The 19,904-nt window shown below is 41.0% G+C and overlaps 1 protein-coding gene across 1 annotated transcript in view; it reads left to right on the forward strand.

The window, feature by feature from the left end:
• Positions 1-10,936, forward strand: part of RNF11 (ring finger protein 11) — a 36,298-nt gene extending 25,362 nt beyond the window's left edge. The window contains exons 2-3 of the mRNA XM_025390922.1: positions 7,734-7,903; positions 8,842-10,936. Of these exons, the coding sequence (XP_025246707.1) occupies positions 7,734-7,903; positions 8,842-9,013 (342 nt within the window). The 3' untranslated portion in view covers positions 9,014-10,936. The remainder of the gene's footprint in view (positions 1-7,733; positions 7,904-8,841) is intronic.
• Positions 10,937-19,904: the final 8,968 nt, after the last annotated feature.

The raw sequence follows: 19,904 nt of genomic DNA on the forward strand, positions 1-19,904 counted from the left end.
TTAAAATTTGTTCTTCAAAGCGAACATCAAGAAGGTGAAAAGATAACCCATAGGATGCAAGAAAATATTTGAGATTTTTTTGTTTTGTTTTGTTTTTGTTTTGAGACAGAGTCTCCTTCTGTCTTCCAGACTGGAGTGCAGCAGCACAATCTTGGCTCAGTGCAACCCTACCTCCCAGGTTCAAGCAATTCTTGTGCCTCAGCCTCCCAAGTAGTTGGGATTACAGGTGTGCGCTACCACCGCCTGCTAATTTTTTTAGTAGAGACAGGATTTCACCATGTTGGCCAGGCTGGTCTTGAACTCCTGACCTCAGGTGATCTGCCTGCCTCAGCCTCTCAAAGAAAATATTTGTAAATCATTGGTCTGATAAGGGACTCATGTCCAGGAGATAACAAAAAGGTAACTTGCTGTCAGAGAGGGCACATCAAAGTCACAATGAGATACATCTTATCCACTTGAATGGTTATAATAAAAAAATATAAGTTTAAGCAATGATGTAGAGAAACTGGAATATTCTGTTTCCCTTTTTAAAATACACACTTCATTGGTTTCCAGTGTGTTCAGAGTTATGCAACCATCACTTACCAATACAGCTTTTGATGGGATTGTAAGATGGTGCAGGTGCTTTGGAAAAGTTTGGCAGTTCTACAAAAGGTTTTGCAGAGTTCCAGTCATTGGTATATATAGCCCATAAAATGAAAACATGTACAAAACCTTATACATTAATTTTCGTAACACTGTTATTCACAGCAGCCAACAAGTAGAAACAACCCATGTCCATCACTGACTAAAGAAAATGGTGGTGGAATATTCAGCGATAAAAAGGATTACAGTTCTGATAAATGCTGCATCATGGGTGAACTTTGAAAACATGCTAAGTGAAAGGCTAGCCACAGAAGACCACATATTAGTATGATGCCATACACAGGAATACCTTGTTTTATTGCACTTGACAGGGGTGTGTGTGTGTGTTTATACAACTTGAAGGTTTGTGGCAGCTCTGCAATAAACAATTCTTTTGGCACCATTTTTCCAGCAGCTCACTTCATTTCTCTGCCACATTTGGTAATTCTTGTGCTTTCAAACCCTTCCATTATTATATCTTTTATGGTGATCTGTGATCAGTTTTATTAGGGTGGTCTGGAATGAAACCCACACATCTGAGTAATGCTTATCTATGAAATGCCCAGAATAGGGCACATCTATAGAGACAAAAACCAAATTAGTTAGTAGTAGCCTAGGGCCGGGGAGTTTGGAGGAGTGACTGTTAATGAGTACACTTTCTTTTGGGGGTAATGAAAATGTTCTAAAATTGATAAATGATGGTTGCATAGCTCTGAACACACTGGAAACCATTGAATTGTGTATTTTAAATAGAGAAATAGAATGTGAATTTATCTCTAAGGTGTTAAAGTTAATAGAGGCCTTCGCCTTATCGTAATACTGTATTTCCTCAATGCCGAGATGTACTTTTTAAGGCTGGACTTGACTGCTCACTCCTGGGATCCCAGCACTTTGGGAGGCCAAGGCAGGGGGATTGCTTGAGCCCAGTAGTTGGAGACCAGCCTGGGCAACAAGCTTTCACTGTCTCCACAAAATTTATTTATTTATTTATTTATTTTATTTTATTTTATTTATTTATTTATTTATTTTTTTTTTTTTTTTTTGAGACGGAGTCTCGCTCTGCCGCCTAGGCTGGAGTGCAGTGGCCGGATCTCAGCTCACTGCAAGCTCCGCCTCCCGGGTTCACGCCATTCTCCTACCTCAGCCTCCCGAGTAGCTGGGACTACAGGCGCCCGCCACCTCGCCCAGCTAGTTTTTTTGTATTTTTTAGTAGAGACGGGGTTTCACCGTGTCAGCCAGGATAGTCTTGATCTCCTGACCTCGTGATCCGCCCGTCTCGGCCTCCCAAAATGCGGGGATTACAGGCTTGAGCCACCGCGCCCGGCGCAAAATTTATTTTTTTAATTAGCGGGGCATAGTGGCATGGGACTGTAGTCCCAGCTACTCAGGAGGCTGAAGTGGGAAGATCACCTGAGCCCGGGCGGTAGTCGAGGCTGCAGTGAGCCAAGATTGTGCCACTGCACTCCAGCCCAGGTAACAGAATGAGACCCTCTTTAAAAAAAAAAAAAAAATTATATTTATCAGGAAGATAGATGTGATGCTAGCTTTTAAATCTGTGTGTAATTGTTCAGGAACTGCATCAGTGCTAATCTGGGGTTTTTGTTTGGTCAAGATTTCATTGAACATCAGAACTAGAATATATGTTGAGACCAACTATTCTAAATCCTCCATTTTATAATCTTAAGTGTCAGTCTGGCAAAATTAAGAGAAAACATTTCCCAGTAGGAGACTGCAGCTGGGAAGAAGGTGGTGCCAGCAGCAGCTTGTAAGGATATAAAGAGAAAGATCAGAAGAGCTGGCTCTTATTTCCTCCTGGAGGAAAAGATACAGCTTTTGGTGACAAGCTGCATTCTTTAGCAGTGACTTTATTTTTCCTTCACCACAAACCAGACTTGTACTATTTCCAGCCTCAGCACATTATTTAGGCACTTCCCCACTGCATTGTTTTAGTTTCTGAAATTGTATCACATTCCCTCAATTGAATCCAACTTTTAATGTAGTGCCCTTCAGAAAAACACGTCGTTTTACATTCACCTGTTTTGTGTCTTTCTTGGCTTAAACTATCTAAGATTAGGGCCCAATACATTCTTGACAACATCCATCATTTTATAGATGCTTCATTTATATATAAACAGACAACCGGAATGCTTCAGAGATTTTTCTCATCAAATCAGACCTTGCTGTTTTTGGTGTTTGACCCTATCTTCTGGCCAGGTGCGGTGGCTCACACCTGTGTCGCGCCTGTAATCCCAACACTTTGGGAGGACAAGGCGGGTGGATCACTTGAGGCCAGGAATTCGAGACCAGCCTGGCCAACGTGGTGAAACCCTGTCTCTACTAAAAATAAAAAAATTAGCCGGGCATGGTGGCGTGTGCCTGTACTCCCAGCTACTCGAGGTTGAGGTAGGAGAATTGCTTGAACCTGGGAGGTGGAGGTTGTAGTGAGCCAAGATCGTGCCACTGCATTCCAGCCTGGGTGGACAGAGTGGGACCCTGTCTCCAAAAAAAAAAAAAAAAAGACCCTATCTTCTGTCCTGCTTCAGCATATTTTATAACCCTGTCTTCCATTTCCATTCTATCCCCTTCCATGCTGCTGCATTTTTCCACAGTGCATATTTTAATTTTAAATTATTCCTTTTCTCCTTAAAGGCAGATGATTTCTTTTGGATTCTTGCTCTTTCTCTCTTTTGCGTGCAGACATATGGAGAACTAAAAGTATTAAGGAAAAGGTTGTTTAAATTTATTTGAAATTTGCTTCTCTGTGAATTCCATCTTAAAATTTAAACTCATAGGGCAAGCCCATGTGTGTCTCCTAATCAACAGTGTGGAGATGGTTGTTAGATAAGACTGTATAAGACATTTAAGTAGATGATAGTGGAAAAAGGAAGAGAGGAAGTCAGAGGAATCAGGAAGGATGAGATGTCTATCTCCAGTGACTGGTGTCATTAGAGAACAGTTCATATATTAAGCCCTTATCTTGGTAAGTGCCTTACTTATCTGCTTATTCCTTACAACACTTTTTTTTTTTTTTTTTTTAAACGGAGTCTAGCTCTGTGATCCAGGCTGGAGTGCAGGGGCGTGATCTCAGCTCGCTGCAACCTCCACCTCCCAGGTTCAAGCAATTCTCATGTTGCAGCCTCCTGAGTAGCTGGGATTACAGGGGTGAATGACTGCACCTGACCTCCAACGCTTTATTAAGATAGGTATTTTGTCTGTTATGCTGATGAGGAACCTTAATACTCAAAGATATTAAGAAGCTTGTGTAAGGCCACATACATAATTAAATGCCAGAGCAGAAATTCCAGGAAATGCCTATACAAGTATATCTGGTTTAGTTTTGGACCTATTGAAGTTCCTGTGGGATGGGTAGGTGGAACTTTGGAAGAGGCAACAACCCAGGTATTTTCACTTGGGAAAATGTTGGGTGTAATTTAGATCAAGTTTTCCTTTTTTGTTTTATTGTTATTTAATCCAAATCATTAGCAATTTTTCTTTTTTCTTTTTGAGATAGCAATTTTTTTTTCTTTTTGTTATTGTTATTTAATCCAAATCATTAACAGTTTTTCTCTTTTCTTTTTCTTTCACTTTGTCACCCAGCCTGGAGTGTAGTGGCGCGATCTCATCCCACTGTAGCTCAACCTCCTGGGCTCAAGTGATCCTGCTCCCTCAGTCCCCCAGGTAGCTGGAACTACAGGTGTACATCACCACTTCTGGCTAATTTTTGTATCTTTTATAGAGACTGGGTTTCACCATGTTGCTCAGGCTGGTCTCAAACTCCTGAGCTCAAGCTATCCGCCTGTCTTGGCCTTCCAAACTGCAAGGATTACAGGCGTGAGCCACTGTGCCAGGCCCATTAGCAATTTTTCATAGCATATCCACAAAGTTATAATATGTATATAATGTATATTGCAAGAACATACGTGCTTTGATTTATGTTTTTCAGTTATGTAATTATGTTGAGTCCCAACTGTGTGCCAGATACCGTGCTGAGTAGGTAGTAAACATTGGTAAGCAAAACAGACATAGCCCCTGCCCTTATCAAACTACCCAGATAGCCCAGGCACAGTGGCTCTCACCTGTAATCTCAGCACTTTGGGAGGCCAAGGCTGGAAGATCGCCTGAGGCCAGGAGTTTGAGACCAGCCTGGTCAGCGAGACACTGTTTCTACCAAAACAAAAACATTGCTGGGCACGGTGATGCCTACCTGTAATCCCACCTACTGGGGAGGCTGCAGTGGGAGGATTACTTCAGCCTAGAAGTTGGAGGTTGCAGTGAGTTGTGTTTGTATACCTTTTATCATTAGATCCATATTTAGGCCCTGAAACAGGCTAATCAAAATATTTAGGGGTTTTTTTTTGTTTGTTTTTTGTTTTTTTTCATTTGTTTTCAGCTGGGAACGAAACACAGTAGCTTTGCAAATATAAAGTGGAAGCACAGCCTAGCACTGGCATTGGAGGTCCTCAAAACAGTCCCCAGGTTTGGTGATTCAACAGGAGGACTCGTAGGACTTAGTATATAATCTTATTCACAGCTATGATTTGTTACAGCAAAGAATCAAAGCAAAATCAGCTAAGGGGAAAGGTGCTTTGGTCCAAAGGGAACTAAGCGCAAGCTTCCCAGAGTTATCTCCTAGTGGAATCACACAGGACGTGCTTAATTCCTTCAACATATATGAAAGGTTTTCTGCCAGAGAAGCTCATTTGCGGACTCAGTGCCCCAGGTACTGATTAGGCACCCACTGCCTAACATATGACAAAATTCCAGATTCTCAGAGGGAAAGCGGGTGTTGAACATAAACCATATAGTATTTGTTTATAGAGAGAATCAGCAGGGAATGGTGGGAACCACCCCCAAATCCACATCTGTTGTTGTTGAGATGGAGTCTCACTCTGTCACCCAGGCTGGAGTGCAGTGGCAAGATCTCGGCTCACTGCAACCTCTGCCTCCTGGGTTCAAGCAATTTTCTTTCCTCCTCCTAAGTAGCTGGGATTACGGGCATGCACCACCACACCCAGCTAATTTTAGTATTTTTAGTAGAGATGGGGTTTCACCTTGTTGGCCAGGCTGGTCTCGAACTCCTGACCTCAGGTGATCGCCTGCCTTGGCCTTCCAAAGTTCTGGGATTACAAGCGTGAGCCACTGCACCTGGCCATCACATCTTTTAAAATTGTTGTTTTTATACCCCTGTCTAATCTTCTACTCACTCAGTGTCTGTTAGCCAACAATTGAATCAAGATTCCATTTTGCTACCTAGAAAATCAGAGGCTCTCTAGTTACGAAAACAATTGATAACTCAGATATCAAGCCATTTTTAAACAAGTATCATGGGAATTAAAATTTAAAATTAGGCATGTGTGGTAAGAAGGGTGAGGCCACATTCATCTTTAAAATATCAGGAGGTCTTAGTCATTTCCTTTCTTCTATGGTTTTCTGAAAATTTGCATGTAAACTGAAATTAGATTGTTGAATCATTTTAAATATCTAAAAGATACATAGAGGGTTCCTTTGTTTTAACAAAAAAATACCAAAGGAGAAAATACACTCATAACATGAATTAAAATATAGTTTTTATTTTCTTCTTTAATGTTTATTAATGTTTCATCATAAAGTAGAACTTTCCTTTTCTGTTCTGCTTTCTGTATTCTCTACACATATGTGAAGAGACTGAGACACAAGACTGAAGAAATCTAGCCTCTGAAAAACCCATAGTTGGTGTTTATTTGCTCTAAAACAATTTAGTTATTTTTGTTTGTTAGATTCAAGGATTTAAGAGACCCTTTATATCATCCAAAGTCTTAAACCAGTTTGTTCCCAGTTTGCATGTGGATGATAGTTCATCAAAACTGGTCAACTAGGACTGAGACTAAGATTCAGGAAGGTAGTCTAGACTGGAAATAGTAATTCAAGGGTCGAAGAACTCAGAGCTGGCAGAGATCACAACAGAGGCTAAGAGTTTGTAGTATTCAAAGAGAAGCCAGAAAGTTAGGACCAAAGCCAAGGACAGTAGCACTTAGCTTAAAGTCTGCAAAGCGGAGAATCATGATGAGTAGAATCATGACGATGGGGAGATGTTAGATAGAATAATTTACAAATATTGGCATTTACAAAGCTCTTAGTTACCTCATGACTGTATCAGCTCTCTGAAGTGGGTGCTGTTACCTGCTTTATTCAAATACATTATTCAAATACATTAAGGGACTTGGTCCAAGCAATCACAGTAAGTAGCTGAGTGGAGACTGAAATCTCATAATTTAATTCTTCAGACTGAAAATCTCATCTTCTGAGATAGTAGTGTTTTTCAGACTGTTTGTTGATTCTGAGGATTCTGCAAAGGTAACCAAGGTGAGGGCTTGCGGATGGGGAGCCTCATCCCTCCTAGGCCACACTCCATCCCAGCTTCATTCCATCAGAGTTGCTCAGTTTTAAATATTATTATTATAGGCCAGGCACCATGGCTTACCCCTGTGGTCCCACTACTCAGGAGGCTGAGGTTGGAGGATTACTTGAGCCCGAGAGGTTAAGTTTATAGTAAGTTGTGTTTGTGCCACTGCATTTAAGCCTGGGCAACAGAGGGAGACCCTGTCTCAAATAAAAGGTGGGGGTTATACATACAACTCCTTTGAATGAATTGTGTAAAAAATCCATTGGATTAGGAGCAGTAGAATTCTAATTTCGGTATTGTCAATTATGTGACTGTAGGCAAGCTTGGTCCTGTGAAATGGGAAAGTGAGTCTTAGATGACTTTCAGATTTATTTTTGCCATAGTCCAATCCATTAAAAAAATTTTTTCAAATTATTTTTAGAGATAGGGTCTTGCTATGTTGTCCAGGCTAGTCTCTTATCACATGGAAATAGTTCATTTAACATTGCATGCCAGCTCTTCAGTGATGTTTGTGTTTATATCCTTTAGGCAGAATGAGAATGTTTTGTTGTATGTTTTGTTCCAATAGCTGAAGTTAAGGCAGGGTGAAACACAGTCAATACAGCCACACACTAGCCCAGCTTCCTGCCCTCCCAGGGCTCCCTTTCCCTTCTATCTCTGACTAAAAAATAAGCCCTCAAAAGGTTTTGAAAAAATAATCTTTTTCCTCCATATTTTAATATTTTAGGAACAAGTTCCAGTTCCAGTCTACCACCCAACACCTAGCCAGACTCGGCTAGCAACTCAGCTGACTGAAGAGGAACAAATTAGGATAGCTCAAAGAATAGGCCTTATACAACATCTGCCTAAAGGAGTTTATGACCCTGGAAGAGATGGATCAGAAAAAAAGATCCGGGAGTAAGTTTTAATTAATTTGTACATTTCAAAGTTTTATTTTCAGGTTGCCTTTGAAAATTTTGCCTTTTCTCCTGCACTTTAGAAAGTCAGACATTTAATATGTTGAAACACTTTGCTTAATGCAAGAGAATGTTTAATTTTTTTTCATAGCTCTATTACTGGCTACTAGCAAGAGAATGTTATATAGTAATTACAGATTTTCACAGGCTGGGCACAGTGCCTCACACCTGTAATCCCAGCATGTTTGGAGGCTGAGGTGGGCAGATCACTTGAGACCAGGAGTTCAAGACCAACGTGGCCAACATGGTGAAACCTCATCTCTAGTAAAAATACGAAAATTTGCCAGGCATGGTGGCACGTGCCTGTAATCCCAGCTACTCGGGAGGCTGAGGTGGGAGAATCACTTGAAACTCTGTCTCAAAAAATAAAATAAAATTAAATTAATAAATAAAGAGAAAGTTAGTGAAGAGAGCTTTAACTTTCAGCAACCCAGTAAGTAGGCTGAAGTTAGTGTTTCTGTTTTACAGTTATTAAAATGAAAATTGTCTTAGTCCAAGATTACACTAAATAGTGCAAAAAAACAAAGTTGATCTAACTGATGCTTTTCTACCTAAAATAATCCCATTCTCCTTAAGGTATCTGCTATAGTATGTAGCTGTTTACAAGCACAGCAGTAAACTTGATCCATATGTAATCCATTTCTCTTTGCTCTGTTGATTGCTCCTAAGTCCTGCAAATTCTCGGGGGATTTGAATAAGAAATTGTGTATAGATCAACATTAGGAAAAAATTCAGTTTGCATGCTTTGGTGATAAGATGACAGGCAAAGCATTCTGATGTGTTACTCAGATTAACACTGTCTTTAATGGGATTTAAACAGTTTTCTGAATAGGACACTTCTGAAAATGCCTTCTGATTTCTCTCCATTGCTCCCAACAGGTGTGTGATCTGTATGATGGACTTTGTTTATGGGGACCCAATTCGATTTCTGCCGTGCATGCACATCTATCACCTGGACTGTATAGATGACTGGTTGATGAGATCCTTCACGTGCCCCTCCTGCATGGAGCCAGTTGATGCAGCACTGCTTTCATCCTATGAGACTAATTGAGCCAGGGTCTCTCATCTGACTTCAAGTGAACCACCATTTTGGTGGTTTTGATCTTTTGTCACTGAGCCCAAAGAGCCAGGGATTAGGAATTAAGATCATGCACAAAAGTTTCCTTAAAATTCCTGGATGGCTGCAGATGTTGGGGGAAAAGTACGTGATATTTTAGAAACTTAGTGGGAAAAGTAGGATGGTATTTTTATGTAAAGCCTTGACCCAATGTTTAAAAATATAATTGTATTTAGATCTTGTTATTGCTCCAGTACATAGGAATTGTGTAAAGTGTTACAGCAGCTGTATTTGTTTAAATTGTGTGTATTGAAGATTAGGAAAAAGATAGTAGTTATTTTTCCTAAATGAAATAACTTTCTTCTCTTCCCCTTCCCCACCCAAATTCTTTTCTGAAGTTGCTGACATTTGGGTCAAGGTTTTATTAAAAGCTACATTTTATAACACTGGCACACACAAAAAAGTAGTTTTAAGCTTGTTTGCACAGTTCTTTTTTTCCATTGGAAATGGAATTCATTGCCTTAGGTCTTTTTAAATAGTGTATTATTATCGTTGGGGCTGGCTCTATGCTTGAAAACCAGTTTATTTATAACCTGTTATAAGTGCTATATTCTGTTTGCAGTTAGGAAATGCAGAATTCAAAGTGATCTCCTAGCTTGTAAGCAAACTGAGATGCACTATCCCTTTTCTATAAAAAATAAGTTAATGTGTCAAGAAACCAACTCTATTAAAGTGGGGTTTAATATTGCCCTTTCCTATGTGTTTTATCTAATTATTTTGGTTGTTAATATGGTGTAATGGAAAGTCAAGTTAAATTTTAAATATTAAGAATTCTGATTTATTGAGATTGAATTATGCCACCACGTTTATGTAAAAATGAAGGTGGCACCTTGGTGAGACCTAATGAGAAATAATTACTCAGTTGTAACAATTTTGATTTATTTTCTTTCTTCTGACCTCCTTCCCTCTTGTCTTGAACCATAGCAAAAGGATACTGCATCTCTCATTACTGTAGTGCTGAGGTTATTGAAGTTATATAAAACACATCTCAGTCTCTGTTTCTTGGAAAGGTATCTATTACATCCTGCTAGCTGACGGACAAAACTAAGCAGGGAGAATAAAGATAATTGTATTTTATGTTTTGCACACACACACAGAATTTGTATAACCATATGACTTCATAGTTGTGATCTCAAAAAAGAAGGAATTTCTCCTTTGTTTCTTGCAGTTAATGTAAGAATACTTTAAATCTCTAAGCTTCTGAAGTGTTAGAGGTAGAGATGGTCTAGTAAAGATGTAGTAGTAATGTTTTATCCATTTAGCGTGTGTTTATTTTTTCATATGTACTCAAAGGTGACTTATTGGTTCACCTCAGTGATATTACATACAGCTAAAAAAAATCATTCATTAGCAAAAGGAAAAGTGGTCTCAACCTAACATCAGAAGTGTTTCTTATTATTATTTTATATTGGGTTGAATATTGAACTCTAACACTTTTCTACATACAAAACACTGTCATGAAGGTTATTCATAATTGCATTATAGAGGAATGTAGTATGTCATAAGTACTTTGAAAAGATTTGACATTCAACTGTAGTATCCATATGTTGCTTAAATTTCTTTATGAGCCCCATGATGGAAAGACTTAAAGATGAATTTGAGAAAAATTGAAGAAATTAGATTATCAGGTTCTGTTAAATTGTTACATGTATCTTGCTTAAATTTCTGTTTATTAATTTATATCCACCCAATTACATAAAGCAGATTTGGAGGAAACAACTGAGGTTGTGCAATATTTTCTGTGATAATTGCTTTTTTATTCTTGTGTTTTCTACTTAAACATGATGTCTGTCATCAAGTATTATAGTCAGACTTTCTTTTTTTCTAGATTGTTAAAATTGGTAAATGAACTTTTTTTAAAATCATGTTGCAGTTAGTCTTTCTTTTCAATACAAGTCTTTCACAGAAGTTTGGTGGTAATACTGAAGGAACTAGCATTGGGCAGAATGTGTCATTTTTAGGCACTTTGTATTCTCAACATGCAATGTTAAGAACCATCAATTTTGACTTTTACTAAGTTGTTAAATAAAGTTATAATACAGCTGTGAAGGGCTAAAGTTAGAGTTGATTACGTAAGTATTCCCCATATCTTTTAAAAGAGTTGTGTATAATTATTTTAAAATACCTCTCTCTCTCTCTCTCTCTCTCTCTCTCTCTCTATATATATATATATATATATATATATACACACCTGTGGGAAGTATTTTTTATTTGGCATTTAATATCATTTAATCATGTACTTAGGCTTGATAGCACCAAAGTTTCTAAAACCAAACAATAGCTGTAATCTCTTGATTTAGATATGGGCTAGATATGTTCAAGCTTGGCTGTGGGATTTGAAATTTCTGAAAAGCTTAACCAGGAAGAAACAAAAGAATCTTATCCTTTTGAATGCAAAACCCAACAAGTTGAAATACTTTCAGATATTTGTAGTTTAGCTAACACAAACTTTCTGTGAGTGTTCTTTATAGGGAATCTCTTCAGTACTAGAAGACTCGCTCCCTACTATTGGTGTTTATCATGTGATATAAAACTGTATGATTTCACAGAATAGTAAGCATTGAGGTCACAGATCCCTTGCATACAAATCTTCATAAAGAAGCATTGATTTTTAAAAAGGAGCAACACTTAACTAAAGTACAGTAATCCCCCTTATCCACCGTTTCTGCCATGTCACATACCCACACACTGTGGTACAAGAAGGTATTTTGAGAGAGAGATACCACATTAACATAATTTTTTTCTTTCTTTTTTTTTTTTTTTTTTTTTTGAGATGGAGTTTCGCTCTTGTTACCCAGGCTAGAGTGCAATGGTGCATTCTCGGCTCACTGCAACCTCTGCCTCCTGGGTTCAAGCAATTATCCCGCCTTAGCCTCCCGAGTAGCTGGGATTACAGGCATGTGCCACCATGCCTGGCTAATTTTGTATTTTTAGTAGAGACGGGGTTTCTCCATGTTGGTCAGGCTGGTCTTGAACTCCCAACCTCAGGTGATCTGCCTGTCCTGGCCTCTCCAAGTGCTGGGATTACAGGCGTGAGCCACTGCGCCCGGCCTCACATAACTTTTATTAGAATCTATTGTTACAACGGGAATGGTGGCTCACACCTGTAATCCCAGCACTTCAGGAGGCCAAGGCAGGTGGATCACTGGAGGTCAGGAGTTTGAGACCAGTCTGGCCAACATGGTGAACCCCGTCTCTACTAAAAAGACAAAGATTAGCCAGGCGTGGTGATGCACACTTGTAATCCCAACTACTTGGGAGCGTGAGGCTGGAGAATCGCTTGAACCCGGAAGGCAGAGGTTGCAGTGAGCCGAGATCGTACCACCGCACTCCAGCCTGGGCAACAGAGTGAGACTGTGTCTCAAAAAAAAAGACAAAAACTGTTACCAATATTGTTCCTAATTTCTTACTGTGCCTGATCCATAAATTAAACTTTATCATAGGTATGTATGTGTAGGTACATGTGGTACTATCCACAGTTTGAGATATGCAGTGGGCTTCTTGGAGAGTATATCCCACAGATTAAGTGGGTGATACTGTAGTGAAAAGGAGAGCTGCCTAAGGTCTTGAGACTGGAAGTGGTAAACGAGAGAGAGGACGTTTCTTCAGCATAAGTCACAAAAATAGTTGGTGGCTATCTCTGCTTACAAAAGCAGTGGGTAGCAGTCATGGAGTCAACTGATGAAACGCGTGTAAATGCATCTTGGTGTAATCTCAACTAATTTTTTAAGCCTTAATTTTAAAATTTGTGGACACAAGAAAAGTTGGATTTTAGGTTAATATCCTTCAAGTAACGTTAAATTTACCGGTGAATTTAACCACTCTTCGGTTTTTAAATTTTTATTATATTTTTATTTTTAAAATTTTTTCTTTTAAATATCAACAGCTCTTTTACTGGGTGGGAAGAGACAGAGGACAATTTGACCCATCCTTCTGTACTCTTTTTTTTTTTTTTGAGACGGTCTTTCTCTGTCTCCCAGGCTGTAGTGCAGTGGTGTGATCATGGCTCACTCTGCTCACTCATTTTGTCTCTTCTAATCCCCATTTTCCCCACCATGGGAGTGTTGGTGGATCAGTAGTTCTCAGAGGCCAGGACAACCAGAGCACAATTACCTAGGGCTCTGGATGTTTATTAGTAATGGAGACCCTTATCGTATCAGAGTGGGAGAGGAGAAACACATTTTTGAGACAGGGTCTCACTCTATCTCCCGGACTGGAGGGCGGTGGTGCAATGACAGCTCACTGCAACCTCCACCTCCCAGGCTCAAGCAGTCCTCCCAAGGAGCTGAGACTACAGGCACACGCCACCATATCTGGCTAATTTTTTTTTTGGAGACATGGGTTCTTGGCATGTTGCCCAGGCTGGTCTCAAACTGGGTTCAAATGATCCTCCCACCTTGGCCTCCCAAAGTGCTGGGGTTACAGGTGTGGGTCACCATACCTGGCCATCTATAATTTGTGACAGGTTCTCCAAGTGATTCTGATGCACTAGCAGGTTTTGGAAGCATTGGTAGATGATCCCTTCCCAAACTTGTGAAATACAGGTTTGGTACATTTTTGTTTCCTGAGAAATTAGAAGCCGTATTGGGCACTTGCTGGTTATTCAGAGATGGATTGTCCAGGCACAATTTTCTAGACTTTCTGCTCATTTGTCCTTTTGCTATTTCCTTGCTCTTTAGCATAGATACAGAGCATCCAGATAAGTCCCTTTACAACCTATTTCCTGATTTTACAACCTTCTTCCATCAGAGGCACCAGTGAATTACAAAAAGGGTTTGAGGTTGCACATTTTAATTGTCCACATTGTTTTTGTTTGCTTTGTCACACTGAGCAGTTAGGCACAAGCTTTTGTTTTAGAGACAGGGTCTGGCTGTGTCACCCGGGCTGGCTCCTGTGCTCAAGTGATTTTTCCCACCTCAGCCTCCGGAGTAGCTGGGATTGACTGCAGGTGCGCTCAACCACGTCCAGCTAATGTATTTTTGTAGAGACGGAGTCTCACTAAGTTGCCCAGGTTGGCCTGAAACTCCTGGCCTCGAGGTTCTCCTGCCTCAGCCTTCCAAAGTGCTGGGATTATAGGCCTGAGTTGCTGCTCCCAGTCTGGCACTGCCTTAGGACAATAGCTGGGTGCATCTGATTAATGTTACTAACTGACTAAAGCCATTTATCATTTCTTCACATACAGTTTTTTAATAAAAGTATGGTCGAGATTACCTTTACGTTACATTTCTGTTTCTTGAGAAAAATTACTGTTCACTGGCACATTTAGTCATCTTCAGGTGCTTCCCATAGAAAGTTTGTTTTCTCTTTGAATGAAGGAGTGTTCGCAATAGGCACATGTTTTAGGCATCTAAAACTGATGGCGATGAAGGAGCAGCACCTATTTGCTTTGAACCCCTTCTCTAATTTAATTTGTGCTTGTGGGCTCCACATCTGTTAGCACTGAGAAAAAGAAGTTGAGGAACATAACTAAGGGGCCTCCCTAAGAGTCTTGTCATGGCACCGTGTACTCTGAATGCCTGTGAGAAGATTTGGTTGGCTATGCAAAAAAAGTTCAACTTCTCACTGGCGGCCACCACAGTAGCTGATCTGGTCAGCTAGGACCCAAAAGCAAGTTTTAAGCGTTGTGTGTGAATTGAGAAGCCTGGACTGTGCTATCAGAAAGACATTGAGATTGGCTTCCAGCATTACCCAAATGAGGTGCAGGAATAGGCTGCATTCTGCCAACCCCAGAATTAGAGCCAGGCCTTCAGTTTTGAAACAATGCAGAATGATGATCCCCTATGCAAAGCTTAATTGAACTTGGTAAACACATTATAAATTAACAGCTACAACTTTACAGTGTGCAAGGTGTAGGGAAGGGAAGAGGTTTGGTCTTGCTTGCACTCATCACTATCTGTAGTGTTATCTTGACACAAGGAAGAATAATTCATAGGCATTCTTTTTTTTTTTTTTTTTTTTTTTGAGACGGAGTTTCACTCTTGTTGCCCAGGCTGGAGTGCAATGGCATGATCTCAGTTCACAGCAACCTCCGACTCCCAGGTTCAAGCAATTCTCCTGCCTCAGCCTCCCAAGTAGCTGGGATTGCAGGCATGCACCACCATGCCCAGCTAATTTTGTATTTTTAGTAGAGATGGGATTTCGCCATGTTGAAGCTGGTCTCGAACTCCTGACCTCCAGGTGATCCGCCTGCCTCGGCCTCCCAAAGTGCTGGGATTACAGGCGTGAGCCACCGCGCCCGGCCGGCATTCTTATTTCTGATTGTGAGACAGGTGCTATTCTAGTAAGGCATTTTCAGATGGGCTGTTTTTTGCAAGTCCTGCTCTCAGGACTCTTTCTTAAACTTTGAGTTAATAGCTTTGAAGATATACTTGAAGTAAGAAATCCTGGTCCTGGGCATAGATTTTAATGAATTGGATTTCTGATTTTTTGTGAAGAGCAAAGAACATGAAATACCTACTCATTGAGTCTTAGCACCTAATTATAACTTAGCATATTGACAGCTTTTTTTTTTTTTTTTTTTTTTTTGACACAGTCTTGCTCTGTTGCCCAGGCTGGAGTGCAGTGGTGCAATCTTGGCTCACTGTAACCTCCGCCTCCGGGTTCTAGTGATTCTCCTGCCTCAGCCTCCTGAGTAGCTGGGACGACAGGGGCACATCCCCATGCTCATTTAAATTTTGTATTTTTAGTAGAGACGGAGTTTCACCATGCTGCCCAGGCTGGTTTCGAACTCCTAAACTCAGGCAATCCGCCCGTCTCAGCCTCCCAAAGTGCTAGGATTACAGGCGTGAGCCACAGCGCCCGGCCAAGATGCAGCATTTTTATGATTTAGACAAACCAAAAGCAATTGGTGCTGGAGACTAACTTCCATGTTTATCCCTATATAATCCATTCTTCACATAGGAGTTAAATTAGGTGAATAAATAAATTGATGTCATTTCCCTACTTAAAACTTTAATAGCTTCCTATAATGCAGAGCATAAAACCCAGACTCCTTAACAGGGATGAGTTGGCTTTCTGCCTTTTCATTTGAATCAACGGTTTAGCCTCATGGGCCGTCTTCGTGCCTTCTAAAATGCCAAGTTATTTCCTGTCTCAAGTCTTTCTGTGCTATTATTTCTGCCCTGCAGCTCTCTTCTCCACTTTGTTCAGATAGCTGACTTCTTATCCTCTAGACCAGATACATCCCACTTACAAGCATGAATTGGGAATTTCGTCCTCATGGAATATCACAGAATGTAATTGCACAAACCTAGATGGTATTGTTGCTTCTAGGCTACAGACCTGGACAGTATGTTACTGTGTTGAATATCCTGGGCAATTGTAACACAGTGCTTGTATTTGCGCATCTAAACACAGAAAACAGTGTAAAAGATAAAAACAGTATACCTGTAGTTACCATGAAGGGAGCTTGCAGGACTGGAGGTTGCTCTGGGTGAATCAGTGAGTGAGTGGTGCATGAATGTACACTACTGCAGACTTTATAAACACCACACTTGGGCTACATTGTTTATTATTTAAAATATTCTTTTTTCAATAATTAACAGCTTACTGTACTTTTATGAACTTTCTAATTTTTTTAACTTTTAAACTTTTGTAATATGCACCATATATAATTGTATGTGCTATAATTTTATATGACTAGGCCGGGTGTGGTGGCTCATGCCTATAATCCCAGCACTTTAGGAGGCCAAGGCAGGTGGATCACCTGAGGTTGGGAGTTCAAGACCAGCACGGCCAACATGGTGAAACCCCGTCTCTACTAAAAATACAAAAATTAGCTGGGCATGGTGGCGCACGCCTGTAATATTAGCTACTCAGGAAGCAGAGGCAGGAGAATCACTTGAACACAAGAGGCGGAGGTTGCAATGATCTGGAGTGCCAAGATCATGCCACTGCGCTCCAGCCTGGACGACGAGCGGAAGGTCCATCTCAAAAAAAAAAAAAAATTTGACGATTGGCAGTGCAGTAGTTGTGTTTACACCAACATCATCACAAACATGAGTAATGTGTTGCCCTACAAATTTACCATGGCTATATCACTAGGGCATAGGAATTTTTCTTTCCTTTTCTTTCTTTTTTTTTTTTTGAGACGGACTTTCGCTCTTGTCCAAGCTGGGGTGCAATGGCGCGATCTCGGCTCATGGCAACCCCTGCCTCCTGGGTTCAAGCAATTCTCCTGCCTCAGCCTTCCGAGTAGCTGGGATTACAGGCATGTGCCATGCATCCGGCTAATATTGTATTTTTAGTAAAGACGGGTTTTCTGCATGTTGGTCAGGCTGGTCTCGAACTTCTGACCTCAGGTGATCCGCCCGCCTCGGCCTCCCAAAATGCTGGGATTACAGGCTGAGCCACCGCACCTGGCAGGACTTTTTCAACTCCATCATAATCTTATGAACCCACCGTCATATATACGGTCTGTGACTGATTGAAACATCGTTATGTGGCAGATGACTGTATTTACTCCATGGTTCAAATTCTTTGTTAACTCCTATGACTTCACTTTCAGAACAAGCTCCATGGGAGCAGGACAGTAGGTGTTCAAAAGATATGTAATAAATGAAGGGAAGGAGAAAATGGGGAAAAAGAGGTCCTTAGAAATCTGAGCTAACTAACATCTCAAGGAGTTTCCCATTGCAAATAGGGATCTTATGAAGAAGAGTTTGGAGGGTGGCCAGGAGAAGGGCAACAAAGGCAAAGCTCTCCCTGAAGGTGCAGCTTGCTTTTTCTTTCTCTCTCTTTCTTTCTTCCTTCCTTCTTTTCCTTCCCTTCCTTCCCTTCCTTCCCTTCCTTCCCTTCCCTTCCCTTCCCTTCCCTTCCTTCCCTTCCTTCCCTTCCTTCCTTCCTTTCTTCTCTTTCTTCTTTCTTTTCTTTCTTCTTTCTTTCTCTTTCTTCTTCCTTTTTCTTTCTTTCTCTTCTTTATTTTCTTCTTTCTCTTTGTTTAATTCTCTCTCTCTCATTTTTGAGACAGACTCACTGTGTCACCCAGGTTGGAGTGCAGTGGTGCAATCTTGGCTCACTGCAACCTCCACCTCCCAAACTCATGCAATCCTACCTCAGCCTGTCAAGTAGCTGGGACCACAGGCGCATGTACTCGTTGATTTTGTATGTATTTGTTTTTTGGTAGGGATGGAGTTTTGCCGTATTGCCCAGGCTGGTCTCAAACTGGGCTCAAGCTATCCACCAGTCTCAGCCTCCCAAAATGCTGGGATTGCAGGTGTGAGCCACTGCACCTGGCCTGAACATGCAGCTTTCTGATAAGCCTTGTCTCTAACCAGTACACCCACTGTCCTCATCCTCCCCTGTTCTTGGGAATAGGGTAAATCATACTTCCTGTATATCAACTTTTGAAAGAAAGGACATAATAGTGGATTTATGATGTTTTTGTTTGTCCAATACACTGTCTTCCCTTTTGGTAATACACCCACTGAGCATACGTCTGAAGGTATGCCAATTGTGGTACCTCACTGCCATTCTAGGGCAATGGGTCTCAAACTTTAGTATGCATCAAATTCATCAGCAGGTCTTTTTTTTTTTTTTTTTTTCCTGAGACACAATCTCCCTCTGTTGCCCAGGCTGGAGTGCAGTGGTGCGATCTCGGCTCACTGCAACCTCCGCCCTCTCAGGCTCAAGCAATTTTCCTGCCTCAGCCTCCCAAGTAGCTGGGATTACAGGCATGCACCACCACATTCAGCTAATTTTTGTATTTTTATTAGAAATGGGTTTCACCATGTTGGCTAGGCTAGTCTCAAACTTCTGACCTCAAGTGATCTGGCTGCCTTGGCCTCCCAAAGTGCTGGGATTACAGGCATGAGCCACTGCACCCGGCCATCTACAGGTTTTTTAAAACTCAGACTGTGGCCAGGCACGGTGACTCATGTCACCTCAGGATCACCTGAGGTCAGGAGATCGAGACCACCCTGACCAACATGGTGAAACCCCATCTCTACTAATTAGCCAGGCGTGGTGGCGCATGCCTGTAATCCCAACTACTCGGGAGGCTGTGCCAGGAGAATTGCTTGAACCCGGGAGGCAGAGGTTGCAGTGAGCCGAGATCACACCACTGCACTCCAGCCTGGACAACAAAGGGAGACTATCTCAAAAAACAAAAATACAAAAAAACAAAAAACACCTCAGATTGCAGGGCCTCAAACCTACAGTTTTTAGGTCAAGGTGGGATCTGAGAATTTGTATGTCTAACAAGTTCTCAGGGGATGCTAATGCTGATTGGGGACCATACTTTGAGAAGCACTTGCTAAGGGATGAACATTTGAGCCAAGCCAGACTAATTGTCCTTATCTGGTATTGTTCATACTGGAATTAGGGAAAGCAGCCCTTCGCTTCACTGGCCATATGCTCTAAGGACATGAGACCTAAAGTGCCATGTACTCCTGCCATGCAGAGAAGTCAGATCAAAAGAATCTAACACAGGAGCAAAAGCCAAGAGGTAAAGAAAGCTTCATTGTGGCACTAGTGGCCCTGATTCAGTCATCCGTCAGGCCAAATCCACCATTGCCTTCGCACAGTAGAAGTAAGCCAATAAATTTACTGTAATGTTGTATACTTGGGGCCATGCTAGCCTATTCATTTACATGCTTGCTCTTTATCCTCAACAACCCTTGGGAAGCAGTGGGCATTAAACCCCACTTTGCCTAAGAGTAAACTGATTCTCTAAATGGAGTGAAGTAGTTTGACTAAGTTGTGCTTTTATCCACTACCCCATGTAATTAATTGAACTTAAAATGGGTAGGCCGGGCACAGTGGCTCACACCTGTAATCCCAGCACTTTGAGAGGCCAAGATGGGAAGATCACCTGAGGTCGGGAGTT

This window comes from Theropithecus gelada, chromosome 1, assembly GCF_003255815.1.
Source record: "Theropithecus gelada isolate Dixy chromosome 1, Tgel_1.0, whole genome shotgun sequence".
NCBI lineage: Eukaryota > Metazoa > Chordata > Mammalia > Primates > Cercopithecidae > Theropithecus > Theropithecus gelada.